The sequence below is a fragment of the Nannospalax galili genome, unplaced genomic scaffold (genome assembly GCF_000622305.1).
Source record: "Nannospalax galili isolate Female #2095 unplaced genomic scaffold, S.galili_v1.0 scaffold1051, whole genome shotgun sequence".
NCBI lineage: Eukaryota > Metazoa > Chordata > Mammalia > Rodentia > Spalacidae > Nannospalax > Nannospalax galili.
In genome coordinates, this window is record NW_008331995.1 from 4845732 (window position 1) to 4862384 (window position 16653).

The window sequence follows — 16653 nt, forward strand, 5'->3', positions numbered from 1 at the left end:
CTCCTAAAAAAAAGAAAAAAACTTGAAAATAAAATGTGAAAAAAAAAAAAAAAAAGCAGGCTGAGAACAGGCCAGGAGAACAAACCAGTAAGTAGCATACCTCCATGGTATGTGCTTCAACTCCTGCCTCCAGGTTCCAGCCTGAGTTTCTGCCCTGACTTCCCCTAGTGAGGGACTGTGACCTAGGAGCTGCAAGGTAAAATAAGCCCTTTCCTCCCCAAGTTGGTTTTGATCAGTTTTTATCACAGCAATAGAAAGTAACTAAGATGATATTCAAAATCTTTAGCTGCTAGGAATATGAAAATCTAAATCGGGATGAAATATCTCTGCATACCAATCAGAGTGGCTAAAATTTAAAACAATAACACTGTTAAATGCTGGCTAGGAGGTACAGAGCCCCAGTCATTTGTACACTGGAAGTGCAATACATAAGGTTATCATCAATTTGCCAAATTTTGGAGTTCCTTGAAAATAAATTTAGTGCCATATAACACTTGTCATCCCAAAATGAAGATTATATTTACACCAAAAATCTCCTCACAAATATACACAGCAGTTTTATTTATAACAGTCCTGACTGAAACAATACAGGTATCTTTCAACAGAAAATGTCTAAACAAGCTGTGGTAGGTCCATATTACAGAAGATGCTACATAGCAATAAAAATGGAACTGGCTATAGATACAAGCTTAATAAATCTCCAGAAAATTATGTTGAATAAAAATTTTTTTTTCAAAGGTTGCATACTTTATGATTTTATTTCTACAACATCCTACAATGGTTTGTGTCCCCTCAAAACTCATCTTTAGTATGTTAGTTGGAGATAGTGCTTTTGAGGGCAAAACCCCCAGGAATGTGATGTGTGCCCTTTAAAAGGAAACTCAAGAGTTCCTTCACCCTTTCCACCAAAGGGAACACAATAGAAACATAGCCCTTTCTAACCAGAAGTGGTACTTCACCAGGCACCATGTCCACTGGAGACTTGACCTGGGACTTTCCAATTTCTCTTATTTTCAGTCTACCAAGACTGTGGCATTCTGTATACCAGTCAACATGTACAAAGACACAAGTAGCCAACATTTCCTGTCAGGAAGTTTGGCATTTATTTAATGTGTAACAATCCTGTATAGAGTTGTCAGGCATGGTGGTGCATGCTTTTAATCCCAGCACTTGGGAGGCAGAGACAGGCAGATCTCTGTGAGTTCACCAGCCTGGTCTACATAGTGAGTTCCAGGACAGCTGGGGCTACAGGGAGACTCTGTCTCAAAAAGACCAAAAAAAAAAAAAAAAAAGAAAAAAGAAAAAAGAAAACCCAACAATCCTGTATAGAATGTTAGCAGCATTATGCCACATGGGCTATTAAATGTTGGAACATCATTAAACACAATTCTAAAAAGAAAAAAGTTCTGCCAGAAAACACCAGTGCTAACATCTCAGAAAGAAGTATCATGCTTGGTACCCAGAAGAAGCTCAATGTCATAATCAAATCTATCCAGGCTTCCACACTTAGGATGCTTGTAAATCAATCAAGTTAATTCTGGCTCTATCAAGAAGCATGACAAATACAGAGTGATGACTTGAATCCTTGGGTCTAGCTCAGTTCCTGATCTTCTCAACCCCTAATGTATCAATGAGGATGCAGTAGGTACCAAATATCCTGGGAAAGAGGAAACCTGGATTAAACTGTCACTTTTATTGAGACCTATGGACTCTGTTCAGTTGCCCATCTTGAAAATGAAAGGCACAATCAACTCTATGCCTGCAGTCTTTCTCCCATGTTAGAATATTCCCAATGTCCATTGCCAGTGTCTAAAATCACTCAAAACAACTAGCTATCAATGAGCTACTGATTAGATAATAATTAGCTTTGCTCAGTGGAAGATTATGCCCAACAAAAAAGAAGAGAAAGAATCACATATCCTGACATGGAAAAAAATTCAAGATTCCATTAGTTTAAAAAATGCAGTTTTTACTAATACACTGCTAGGGATATAGCACAGTTGGTAGAGTGCTTGTCTAGAAAGCAGGAAGCCCTGGGGTGGAGGCAGGGGGATCAGAAGTGCACAGTCATTCTGGGCTACATGGTAAGTTTGAAGTCAGAGTGGGTTACAAGAGACTTTGTCTCAAAAACCCTACTCTCCAAACAGATGAAAACAATAGTTTTAATAGTCCATGTTATAACATAAAGGTGATAACATACTATTTACATCAGAAAAGGACAAAACAATACATGGCAATTCTTTCTGGGGAGTGAGAACGCAGGATTTTTAAATTTTTATACTTTTACTCTATCGGAATTTTTTACATGTGTTAATGACTTAAGGAAACAAAAATACTTAAAGATAAGTCAGTTGGGAAGCTTTCTGGCAATGACTCAATTCACAAGAATGTACCTCTCTCCAGTAGTATTTCAGGAACATATCTACAAAGTACTTTTATGTAGAAGTCTATTACTGTATAGTGTGAATTGAGTATACATTTTATATGCTTTTTAAAAGTTTCACAAATTCTAATCTAAAATCTCGTGGGTCCACGTAAAACAACAAATCCTGACAAATAAAAGTACTAATTATGCCCTCTGTGGACAAATTTTGAGTAAGGTATGCAGATAAAGGCTCATAATCAGATTTAAAAAGGAAATAAGCATTCCAGGTTGAACAAGAACAAATCAACTTCTGAGTTCTAAACACTTCTTATATCCACCCAGAGAGGCAGCAATAAAGGGAAATAACCACATTCAGCTGTAGGTTTTGCTCCCTTAAGATGTGAAATGGTGTCATCAGTGTGATAAAGCTAATGACCGACCCATCAGGCTCCAAAGTTCCTCTGTTGCTGAAATCATCTCAGGGTCAGAGCTTGGGCCCCAAGTGTCCTAAGGAGCTAGGCCCAAGCACCTATCCTCAACAGGCCAATCAAACAGACAATAGTGAAAAGCAGAGATTTATTCAACATGACCAACACTGGGGAGAGGAACAAAGAGGTCGAGAGACTTGCCCTCTCCAAGTCCATCTTCTGGGTCCTGACATGAGTTTTTAGATTTAACTAGAGGGCAAGATGTATGCTTAGCTAAGCAGTTCTGGTCATTATATCCAGTCTCTCCTGTAAAGTGGTCTGACAGGTTGTGTCAGAAGTGTATAAAATCTCTTTCTGGGAGAGAAGCTGTCTCCTGCTGGTACCAGGCTTCACCCTTTTCCTCCTCCCTCTGGGGAAATTCCAGTTTATTGGGGTGTACTTTCAATAATCTGGCAAGCAAAGGAAAGGGCATAAATGTCTCATTAGAATACCTTCATTTCTTCTAGAATGGTTATACCTCCAATGTCCCTACCATGACTAGGATAGACCCTCTCATGATTTAATAATGACTAGTTGGTGATTTTTTTAAGGCCATGTTAAGAATTTTCCTGAAAGCTCTATCTGCAAAGTTAAAACAGAATGTACCACTCAGTGTCCCCAGGTACAAGAGAATGACAGAGGCTATAATCTCTGATACTATGGTAACAGAAGAGGGCCAAAAAGCAGGGCCCCACTTTACTGTTAGACTGAGTCCTTCTAACCATGACCATTTTAAGGGTAGGCACATGTGATGCCTAGGGGGCTATATTCCTAAATATACAATCTGCTACATGGCTCTTGTAATTTGAATGTGGATCTCTGTGTGTTTTTCATTTTGTAGGGGGTTATGGAAATCAGGTGGCTGATTCTGGTCCCTCACATATAGAGAAAAGTGACAAAGGCTGAAAACAGTGGCAGGAGGGACAGGTAGGCTCTGGCCTCAGCTCTGACATGCACAGTTGCATAGCTGAGGCAGGTCACTTTCCTCTGAGCTTCATTTTTTTGTGTATGTGTCTATGAGTGTGTGTCATGCCGCCTGCATGTGTGTGTCTGTGTGTGCATACATGCGTGGGTGTGCCTGCATGTGTCTGTGCATACGCATGGTATTAAAACATCTGTGTGTGCTTGCATGTGTGTCTATATGTCCATGTGTGCTTGCCTGTATGTATCTGTGTGTGTGTTTGTGCATGCATGTTTGTGTATGGACATGTGTGTCTGTGTGCATTTATGTCTGTGTGTACATGCATGTCTGTGTGTCCATGCATGTGTGTATGTCCATGCATGTGTGTGCACGCATGGGTGTCTGTGTGTATGCACATGGGTGTATATGCTATATACACTTGAGAAAACTCAGTCTTTGTTAACCTATTATACTCCCAGAAATAAGAGTAGCTCAAAATGATACTAATATCAACGTATAGGGCTGGGTATTTTTAAGAAAAAAACACCCTAACAGGCTGAGAGTGGGGCTGCATGGGAACAGGAATGTCCTTCACGGAGTTAATGCTGCCCTGCTGAGCCTGTGCAGCTTCAAGGAGACTGTGTCTGTGCTGAATGGGAAAATCTACTACTCTGGTCATTCATCCCCACTGGCTTTTAGTAAATGCCAGTGTTCACACAACCACTATTACACAGCCCTCTAGTTTCCCCTCTGTGGCATTGCTGCACCAGCATTATAATTTCCTGAAGAAAAAAAAAAAGCCTTAAAACTTAAATTTAGTGTTTAATCGTGGCCTGAACTCAGAGGACACTTGTTCATTCCCCTAGACATCTCTCGGAACCATCTATCTTCCTCCCCACTGCTGATGGTACTGTCTTGCTAGAACTCTCTTCCAGAGTTGTGTTTCCAAGGCAGGGTCCTTGGAACACAAATTTTATTCAAAATGGTTTTTCAAGCTTCAGTTGGCTTGGCTCCACCCTCATCTTGAGACCATCCAGGCCTTTTCATCCCTAGTTCCAGAATATCTCATTCATCCAAGGTCATACATCCTTCCGAATCTCCACTGTGTGCTATAGACATGGGGCATGCATTTCAGCATGTTGACATGTTAATTCTCAAGGGTCCACCTCCACCCACATCCTCACATCTACACTGCCTAGAGCCCGCCTCCACCCCACATCCTCACATCCAAATTGCTCAGGGTCTACCTCCATACCCACATTCATTCATTCATCTCACCATTCATTCATTCATTCATTCATTCATTCATTCATTATCTTTTTGGGTGGAGTATCAAATTGAGGTTGCCTATGAAATAAAATCAGATGCCCATGTCACAAGACATAAGAGTAAGAAGGTTTTGCTAGAATCAATTAAAAGTCATTAGTTCAGATTATGTCCAATTATAAAATTACGTCCACTTTATATTCCCACACTCCTCACACACACAGGACTCCCTAAATTGGCACATTGCCAAAGAGGAACGCTTCATTAGAATCTGTTAATGCTGAATACATTTTCTGTTCATTTCTTTCTTTTTTAACACATACAAGGAAAATGATCAAGAGCATACACATTACCTTCTTAACTTTCACACCTTCTTTTGGGGTTTGTTTTGTTGCTAGATTATACCCAATCATCTGCTGAGCCAGCTTTCCCACCACATTAGGGCTAAAAGAGAAAGAGAGACAAAGAAAGAAATAAAATTAGCATGTATTGTAAATCATTGTGCAGCAGAGTCCATATCCTCACACCCACACTGCCCAGGGTCCACCTCCACCCCACGTCCTCACACCCACACTGCCCAGGGCCCACCTCCACCCCACATCTTCACACCCACACTGCCCAGGGCCCATCTCCACCCCACATCCTCACACCCACACTGCCCAGGGTCCACCTCTACCCCACGTCCTCACACCCACACCGCCCAGGATCCACCTCCATCCCACATCCTCACATCCACACTGATCAGGGTCCACCTCCACCCCATGTCCTCACACCCACACTGCCCACGACCCACCTCCAACCCCCATCCTCAGGTCCATGCTGCCCTCAGAATGCACGGATCTTTCCATTTACATTCTGTGTGCCTACTGCTGTCACAGAAAGTCACTGAGAATGAAATGTAAGTGGTAAATGAATGAATGGATACAGATCTCTGCTACCTTCTCCCTCTAGATAAATTAGTCACCGTAAACCCACAATGCTGAAATGCATACCTCCACCCCACATCTTCACACCCACACTGCCCAGGGCCCATCTCCACCCCACATCCTCACACCCACACTGCCCAGGGTCCACCTCTACCCCACGTCCTCACACCCACACCGCCCAGGATCCACCTCCATCCCACATCCTCACATCCACACTGATCAGGGTCCACCTCCACCCCATGTCCTCACACCCACACTGCCCACGACCCACCTCCAACCCCCATCCTCAGGTCCATGCTGCCCTCAGAATGCACGGATCTTTCCATTTACATTCTGTGTGCCTACTGCTGTCACAGAAAGTCACTGAGAATGAAATGTAAGTGGTAAATGAATGAATGGATACAGATCTCTGCTACCTTCTCCCTCTAGATAAATTAGTCACCGTAAACCCACAATGCTGAAATGCATAATAGATACAGCTAAGCACTGAAGGAACATTGATAGTGGATGGATTGGGACACAGTGAACAGAGAGGAAGCAGAATCACCACAATTAATGCAAAGACATGCAATGGGAGGAGTATAGAGAGCTTGACTGGAGCATGATGCTGAGAGAGGCTCAGCTGAAGGCATGGACCATCAGACAAGGAGCATACAGATCATAGGGAGCTACTGCACATTCTTGACTGTGGGACTGGCATTACAGAAATAACATTTCGTTGGCAAGCGGTACTATTTCCCACATTTATGATGAATAGTCGATTGTTTAGGAGAAAGGAAGTCTAAAATTTCCCTCAATTAGGGACAAAGAACCCTTCCATGAGAGCAGAAGGGAACAGGGGCACTGCCAAAGCCCTCCATTTTCCTCTACCTGGTACAGTGCTCCTATGCCAACCCTACTCAGGAAACCTTTCAGCCACACCAAGATCTTCCAAAGATGAGGAGCTAATTTCTCCAGACTTACTCTTTTGTTAAATGAACACCTCCTTTCAAACCACTATTGAAGACACCTTTTCCTCTTCCTCCAGCTAAGATCTGGGCTTTTAAAACAATTTCTTTTGCATCTGAAAAAGAAAAATGCAGACAGTAGTTGGTTTTAAATTCTTTTCTCTATCTCTTTAAAGAAGCAGGAAAAGCAGTAATGACATATAACTTCCAAGTGACAGGTGAAGGCACTCCTAAATCAACTCTGAAAATAAAGGAAAGGAAGAACTTAAAAAATTATTAAAAAACATAAAGCTTGTTTGCCGAGGTTATTCAAATGCATCTCAGCAGTTTAAGCAGCTGATACCTACACTTCCCTGGAAAAAGCAAGGCATGTGCTCCCTTGGTTTTCTGCATGTGTCATAGATGCTAAAGAAACCCAGGAAGGGAGCATTAATTTTACTGTGTAACAACAATCCATGTGGCAGAAACACAAATCTGTCAGTCAGGGGCGCTAAGGACCCATCAGCCTTTAAGATGTCAAAGGGAAGACTGGATTAGGCAGGGAAAAGGTTTAAAGACAAGACACAAAGGCCACATTTAATAACTGTATTCTTGGAAACCAATAGTTTTCTGAGCAAGTTGTTCTATATATTGACAAAGCTGGCCAGGAAAGGGGGAAACGAATTAAAACTAAAAGTGAGCAATATTTTTAAAAAATATTGGCAAGATGAAAAAAATATCCTGGAGGAAAAAGAGTTTTGGAATATTTGTTTCTCAACTCACTCAAAGAAAGAGTGAATTGTCTATTGCTGACCTTTTAGACCAGAGTTATAAACTCAAATATGTTTATGGGTCTGGCATGAAAGTTGGGTGAGAAAAGTTATCTAGTGATAAATGGGGTCTTTAGCAAAGAGGAGAGTTCTATTTCCTACTAGAAGGGGTGGGAGAGGGGTATCGGCCTCCAAATCAAATGTATTTAATAAATCAGACAGCACACATCTTAAACTACAGCCAACATTGTGTTTGTAAGTTATTTTTACTTAAAGTCAGAGAACCAGGGGGTGGAGAGATGACTCCCAGCTTAGAGCACTGGCTGTTCTTGCAGAGGACTCAGGTTCGATTTCCAGCACCCAGAGCAGCTAACAACCATGTGTGACTATAGTTCCAAAAGATCTGATGCCCTCTTCTGGCCTCTTCAGGCATTGCATGGTTGTGGTGTGTTTACACACATGCAGGCAAAACACTGATACAATATATAAAAATAAATAAATAATTTTTAAGTCAAAGAACCAAATATGGGGCTGAAGAAAGGGCTCAGTGGTTAAGAGCACTGGCCGCTCTTGGAGAGGACCTGGGTTCAGTTCCCAGCACCCGCATGGCAGCTGACAACTGTCCATAACTCCAGGTCCAGGGGATCTGACACCCTCTTCTTGCCTCCATGGGCACTGCACGACAGAGGTGCACTCACAAACGTGCAGGCAGGTAATACACTCATACACATAAAAAACAAAAATAAATTAAAAAAAAAGAACTGAATCAGACAATCTTCCATTACATGGCCTTGGTTTCCTTATTAAGCACCTGAGGTTGGACATTTAATTAAGGCCTGTCCTTATCCTTCACTTAGCTGGGCAGGATGACTCTGAGACTCAGTTTACTAAGACAATAATGAGAATTGTTTTACAAATTAGAGGAGAAAAGGCTAGAGGGCAGGTGGCTTACTTGGTGAAATGCTTGGCATGCAAGCTTGTGGAAGCGTTTTGATACCCAGTGCACACATAAAAAGTCAGGTACAGCAGCACACACCTGTGATCCTAGTGCTGGGAGGCAAAGACCCGAGGATGACCAGAGCTCATTTTCCAGCCTGCCAGGTCGAATCAGTAAAGCTCCAGGGTCAGTGAGAAAATGAGGTGGAACGTGACTGAGGAAGATACCCACCATTGACCTCTGATTTACACACACACTATTAAAAATTAAAAAATGAAATTTTAAAACAAGAAAGTAATTAGAAGAAAAAAGCAATACACAAGAATGCTTTATGCAAAAGCTAAAAAACACATGAGTAAAGATTATTGCTCCTGACCAATTAATTTATCGTCTCTGTGAATTAAAAGAATCAAAAGGATCATTTCAGAGATGGCATGTTTGTTGACATGTGCCATCATTCATTGTGAGCTCTATCTATAAGCTGCTTTTCAGCCAGGACTGTCATTGTTATTCACAGGCAATCAGGCAAAGGTTCAAGGTGAAAGAACCATAAGGGTTTTATACTGAAGGGAATGGGGAGCTATAGACAGATGTTCACCTGGCCAATGCTACTCCCTTCTCTTAAATGGACTCACACTAAAAGAACCAAGGTTCAGCATCTTTGCAGAAACACACAAAGCTCCTTCTTAGAATACAGTTCTTTCCAACCCTTGACAGTTGCTTCTACCCTGGATAAGAAGCCATCATATAATCAGTCAAGCCCTGACTTTCAACAAGCTGGTGCCCAACAAGCTGAGTGAAAACAAATTACAGTCACTGCTTATTATCAGAAACTCATCAGAAGAGGAACCCGCTACTGTAAGTGTGAGGATACTGGAACTAAGAAGGCCTAGGTTAAAATGTCCAACTCTAGGGCTGGGGCTGTATGCAGCTCAGCAGGAGAGAGCTTGTGAGCACCCATCCTCAGTCAAATGGATTCCACACTCAGTGCATAAAAGCAGTCAGCAAAACTCCAACCCTTCCTTCATGTCACTTTCTTTGTAGAGAAGATGCAGAAGTGTTATGAAGATGCTTGTCTGTAGAGAGGTCGTATTAATGGGACCTACAGCACTACAGTAGTGCGAAGAAAAACGTGACAAGGCAGCTGATATGCTTATCTCAATACCTGGTGCATTTATAAAACAAAGTATGATAGCCATCATCATTAGGATTGTTTTCAGTAATTGCCAAAAAGTGGTCTATCAGAAGACATTTCCTATTTGTCTTCTGAAAGCATCAAGTGGAAAAAGTAGTTTCTACTGTCTACGCAAAGCCTTAATTATGATCACTTCAAATTCTTTAAAAGGTTCAGAGCATCCCACTACCATGATCATTTTTCATGTCCCTGTCACCCAGAGGAGAGATGCTTTCCTCTCCACACTTTCTGGCAGCACAACTGGAAAGCCAGGCAACACACCTAATTGGCCACTGGAAATTAGCACTTCAAAGGCTGAGTTAATCAGGTTTAGTCACCAACCCCCAAGACTCAGAAATGGCTGGAGCATGGATACAATATCAATGAACTTGCTACCATTTGCCATCCTGTGGAAAGGGCTCCATGCCACCCAAATGGTAAGAAAAGCGGCCATTTTAAAGACTAAAGCCATATAGTAGGGCAACAGTATCTGCTTTTGTTTGGTTGGTTTTGTAGTAGTAGAGATTGAAACCAGGACCTTTGTTCATGCTGTGGATATGCCCTATCCCTGAACCACACTCAGTCCCATGAATCAGTGCAAAGAGAAAAGAGAAAAGAAAGGGCTATTTAATCTACATATCCTGTTATTCAAATTCCAGTCTAAAATAAGCTCACTAAAATTACTGCAAGTTCAAAGTACAGTTAGTAAGCAGCCCACTTATAGGCCATTTTCCCTTCTTGAAGAAAAACTCAAGAAGTGGTCTAATTCAACTAGTATTTACTAAAGACACTAAAAATAAGTGGGGGGGGGGGATTCTACTTGACAGTAACCAGTCTTTTCCTTCCATGTTTACCAAGCTGGTTCCATTTAATGTCAGCTTCTATTTCACCTAAATATCTGATTTTCAAAAAACAAAAACTCAAATTAATTTGGTTTTCTTACTACTACCTCCTGCCCCTGTACCAATCAGAATTACAAAGCAACAGTCCAAGCATGTAATTCAACATTTTTCTGAATAAACAATATAATTTAGCACGGGACAACAAGCTAGAAGGTGGGGAAATCTACTTTAAATGGATTGTCTATAGAAACAGATTGCACATAAACATCAATAAGCATATTAATGGACTGGAGTTGGTATAACTTTAAAGCTCTTGATCCCAAGGGCTTTTATATATAGTAACCTAAACATGCAACACATTTACCGTATTCTATTCCTGTCCCAGTGAGTTCCTGATAATGAACAGCATGTTCATATGGAAAATAGTCATATACATATTTGATAAACCTCTACAAATCCATGTAAAATTCTCAAATACCCTATAACCTTAGAGAACACTATTTAGTGCCACTTAGCCTAAAGGCAACCCCATCCCATGTTCTTACTTACAATGGCTAGGCTATGATCATTCTTGAGGACAAGTGTTATTATAATTATAATACAGTTTTATACCAGTTTTATAGTCCCCCAAGTCTCATGCTGGATAACGAATGCTCTTGGAAGCATTGTTAAATATAAATGGGGAAAAAAATTAAATTCATTAAGGAAAGCACACTAAATAAAATCACTAAGAAATGTTGTCAGGCAAGTTTTGTAAAAATGGTATGCTTTGTTTTTCAGAGGTAGCATTCTGAAAACATATTTATACAAAACAATATTCATGAGACATAGCTCATGACCACAGGCGGGCCACAGTAAAGGTCTGAAAATGTAAATCAAGAATGTCTAAGAGTAAATTATTATCAACTATCTTTTAAATATAGTGTGCCAGGGGGCTGGAGAGATGGATCAGCCATTAACAACACTGGCTATGTTCGAATCCCAGCACTCACATGGCAGCTAACAACTCTCCATAACTCCAGTTCCAGGGGATCTGAAAGCCTCTTCTGTCCTCTGCGGGCACTGCACGACACAGGTGCACTTACCTACATGCAGGCAATACATGCACACACATAAAATAAAGAAAAATAAGAAAATATTTAAAAAAATAGTGAGCCAAGGAATCTAGCTCTTGTATAACCAAGCTGGTTTTTATTATGTGTTGCCTTGTTTCTAAATACAATACTTCCCAAAATGCAAAATATAGCAGCAGTGTACACAGAAATATGGTAATGAGATGGTGATGCAGTGGTCATATACTCAAGTCAGTGACACTGGACTTGTTGAAGGAACTCTAATTTCTATGGTTTACCTACTAGAGCAAAGTGGGAATACCCAGTTTCTTATGCAAGTGTGCTGCATGATTTCTGCATGGTGGTCACCTTTCATTAAGCTTGGTAGAGTTCTAATTGAGACTGTCAAAATGTATTTCAGTATTTCAGATTTCCCTATTACCAGAAGGCAAAGAGAAGGGACTGCAGAAGGCAAGAGAATAATTGAAAGACATTGTAGAAAGATGAACCTTTTAAAAACAATGGAAAATCAGAGGGCGTTAAACTCCAGACCTAAGTGCCAATTTCCCAAAGGAAACAAGCTGATTTCATTATGACCTTTGAACTCAAACTCCAAAAGGGAAAGTTACCAATCTGCAGCCATTGTTGTAATATCCTGTATTCTCAGACCTGTTATTTCCTCAGGTTGTAAGTAGGTCACTAGAATAAGATGATGCTGTGATGACTCCTTCCATATGCCCAATGACATCTTCATTCCAACTTTAATCATGCCTGACAACATCTCATCAACTCTGGGACAGTGAATGTTAGAATCAACCATCTCACCACTGCCAACATCACTTGACTGAATGAGATGGGGATTCCTGGCCTCCCACCAAGTGGCTACCCAACAGCAACTTAAACTGCACATGCCCAAGAGGAAATGATCAAATGTAGATAAAAGGGAAACAGAATTGTTTCTAGGACACATTTTTGTTGTTGTTACTATTATAAATGAATTTCATTATTATTACTGCATATTAGAGATACAGACTGATGAGGTTTATTTTGATATTTCATGCCTACAAACAATGTATTTTGATTCTACTCACTGTTCTTATTCCTCTATCTGGCCCCTGCTTCTCTGATCCCCATCCTCTTCCCTCTCCCCTTCCACATCCATGTTGTCTCTCCCCATCCTAGATTCTAAATATGAGAGAAAACATGTGATACCTGTCTTTCTGAGCCTGGCTTATTTGGTTATAGCCATTTTCCTGAAAATTAAATGATTTTGTTCTTTACGGCTGAATAATACACCACATATATAACATTGCTTTTCTCCACTTCTTGGCAGATGGCATGTAATCTTCTTCCATAACTTGGCTGCTTTGTATGATAAATGTGTGTGCAGCTACCTCTATCATAAGCTGACTTTTCTTTCTAGGACAAAGGTTTTGTGAGACAATTAGGAATTTGCCCAGAGACAATTATTTTACACTTAGACTTTTTATTAATAAGACTTTTATATAACTTTCAAATCTAAAATTTTATACTGAATGTGATAGCTAATTAATGTAAAACTATGAAAGACACTTCCTTCACACAGATATTATAGGGACATAAGAAAATGGCTTAAAAGTTTATTGATTATAAAGAAGTTAGTAATATATCAACAAAAAACACACTTATGTTTTCAAGGTGAAAATCTTCACTTTAGTTCCTATAAAGCTTCTTAAATTGTAGTTTATTAAAACATTGTATTTCAATGCTGCCATATTCTTTAAAATATTATATATTTATTACTACATTATAGACCTCATCAAAGCCCATGGTGAAAAACTAACCTAGCCTTTGGCTCTAACCAATGATGTTATTTATTGCTTTCATAACCATTAATACTTCATTGAAGATAAAAAATTTTAAAGCTAAATAAAAATCACCTCTAGAAAGACTCAATCAATTCAGTTGTGACATCTTACTTGTATGTCTCAGTAATAGATTTAATCTTGCTCTTTTATGTAGTTCAGTATTAGTAAACCAATCTAAGATTGTCTTAAAAACAGATTAAAAGATATTTCCAGAAGAAAGTTTAAGGGTACACTGTCCCAATGCTGAAGACAAAATTACCCACATGACCCTACCAAAGTGTCTGTGGCTCATCCAAGGCTGTCTAACACCAGAAGGCTGCAGGCCCAGGACATTCAACAAAGCCTTTTATTCATGAAGCCACTTTAAGAACAGTCAACTTGGGGCTGGAGAGATGGCTCAGTGGTTAAAAACACTGGTTGCTCTTGCAGAAGACCCAGGTTCAGTTCCCAGCACCCATATGGTGGCTAACAACCATCCATAACTCCAATTCCAGGGTATCTGATGCCATATACAGAAAATAAAACTAAATAAAAATTTTCAATTAAAAAAAGAAATGTCAGCTTTTCAGAAGAAAACAAATTCCTTTAGAGAAAGAAATTTCAACTGTGTTTTATGTAGGACAGGTTATAGAGTACAAGACAGATTAATCCTCTAATGACACACATTAATAGAAAAGATACCTGTGTAACATCTATGACCTCAGCAGAGTCACCCATGGAAGGTAATAAGCATTTAAATAGTCAAAGTATTTCCACATGTTGTGTGGTTCATTTAAAAGGAAGGCAGAGGAAAGGAGAAAAATAAATAAAATATTCCCCCATGATTTTCAAGCACCAGTGAGAGCTGAATTGGGGAAGCAGGACCACTGTGGAATATGACAACAGGGTTCATTACAGGAATTAAAGCCAATACCACTACAAGAAAGTGGAAGTTGGAAGACCAGACCAGACACATTTCCAGCCAGGCAAACAGACAAACTAGTTCCTCTGGCTGTTGAATGTGGAAGAGGACAGCAAAGGAGAGGCAGCCCACACTGATAGCACTGTCTGTGGTGGGGAAAACTGCTGGGCACAGCCACAAGGGCAATTGGCTCCTTCTGCAAGCATGTCTGCATTTACCACCACTAAATCACAAGGGGAAGGTGGTAATGGCTATATTCTACATAATGTATGAATTCCTCCTTTCGTCAACTCTAACTCCAAATGATATAGGGAAAGGAGTTCTGGGAAATGTAGCTAGCATGACCGACGTGGCATGGAATAAACCATAATACTTGGTAATGAAGTTAACCAGTGGCCACGAATGCTGTAGGCTGAGGAGGAAATAGTTCTGAAAAGTTTCTGTAGAGCTTGGAAACTGATCCTGGAACAAGATATCTCTCTCCCTCAGAGGTAGACAGGTGGAAGCTACCTGAAAATAGAGACATAAAAGGGATGCTCTTGTCCACTCTGACCGTGTACCATATGTGTACAATGCCAGTAGAGGGCAAAAGAGGGTGTCAGTTAGATCCCCTGGAAGAGAGTTATGGATGATTGTTAGCTGACATGTGGATGCTAGGAAGAGCAAGAGCAGTCAGAGCTCTTACCTGTTGAGCCATCTCTCCAGTTCCACTTTTACAGGAGTATTACTCCTAGTCTGAGACCTCCTTCCTTCATTAGAAATCATTTTCTTTCCCCGTTTCCTCCTGTCTAACACAATCCCTGTCTCTGATGTTTCCACGGTGAAACATCATCATATGCAGCCGGTATCTCTGTTCTGCTTTGAATTGAGAAGCCCAGAAAAAAAGTCCAGCTTGAGTTAGAGTTAATGTAAGTTGGCTGATTAGAACTTTCATGATCCTGGAAAACGGCAATGTCGCAGGTCCACAGCCAAATCCTGGGCTATCTGGAACCCCTTTAATAGAGATTTGTTGCCCATTTCAGTGATGATCAATGTGAAATCTTTTGGTATGTATTAACAGACCACTAGCATCCACGAACCCAAAGCCTAAGCATATTATCAGACAGTATCTCATATATACAGCAGAGATTTCCCTGCTTTGCTACAACCCACCTACCTGATGTTTTCACCAAAGTATTTTTAAAGTACACCGATTTGTGACTTTCTTTTGTTATGCTACTATAAAAACTTCATGAAACTGTTACCTCATTGGAACATGGTGTTTGGGGCAACCTGAATCTGTGTTCTCAGGTCACAGTCATTTGTATTTGACTCCAGAATAAATTATTCATTTATTCCCTTTGGAGTGATGGCTATGTTTTAGGATTGACCCTGCTATCATTCTGAAACCCATGGTCCCCTCACCAAACTCTCTCATTTCTTCTAGGATTCTCCCTCTTCACAATCAAGGCAGATTCTCATGAACGGAGTCTTTTGGAAAGGATCCAAAAGCAGCAGGATGGTTTAGCCTCAGAACACAGTCTGCATGCCCAGAGAGACACACTCTCCAGGAGAGACCCTGGCTCAGTCAGGTAGCACTCCACGCTGAGCCTGAGACCTCTGCATGACTCAAACATCCTGCAAGAAAGCTGGGAGTGGTAAGAAAATATTTTGCCTTTTCAATTGTGCACCCCCTATGTGGAAATGCAAAGATTAAAAACAAAAAAGCCTAAAGATGTAGCTGTGTCCACAATGCACAAAGCCATGGGTTCAATCCCCTGTAGAGCATAAAACCAGGTATGGTGGCCCACATCTCTGATCCCAGCACTCCAGAGGTAGAAACAAAAGGATCAGAATTTCAAGATCATCCTTGACTACATAGTGAATTCACAGCCAGCCTAGGGTACATTGGACCATATTAGACCTTGTCTCAAAAACTAAACCAAACCAAACCAAACAAAACACCCACCATGGTCATTGCCAGTCTAACCTTTCCTTTCTCTTCCCTCCCCTCCTCTTTCCTTTCCTCAGCACCTTTTCCCTTCCCTTTCATTTCCTAGCCTTCCTTTTTCCATTTCCAGCAGTATAGCTACCCAGAAGCAAAGGTCACACCTGCGGTAACATCTACAGCACCCTGTTGTCCCCCACTGCTTATGTCCTTAAGTCCAGCTGCAGCCTCTCCCAGGACTTTGTTCTCTTTGCCTCCCAGCACAGGTGGGAACAGTATGCTGTGATGCATAAACAGAATTTAGCTTTGGAAAAGTGAGCATAACTTAGTGCCCGGGGGGGGGGGGGGGGAA

The 16653-nt window shown here is 40.7% G+C and overlaps 1 protein-coding gene across 1 annotated transcript in view; it reads right to left on the reverse strand.

The window, feature by feature from the left end:
* Suclg2 (succinate-CoA ligase GDP-forming beta subunit) overlaps positions 1-16653 on the reverse strand; it is a 307192-nt gene that overhangs the window by 145930 nt on the left and 144609 nt on the right. Inside the window, exons 3-4 of the mRNA XM_008827131.3 lie at positions 6889-6988; positions 5353-5443 (exon numbers count right to left, since the gene is read on the reverse strand). Of these exons, the coding sequence (XP_008825353.1) occupies positions 5353-5443; positions 6889-6988 (191 nt within the window). The remainder of the gene's footprint in view (positions 1-5352; positions 5444-6888; positions 6989-16653) is intronic.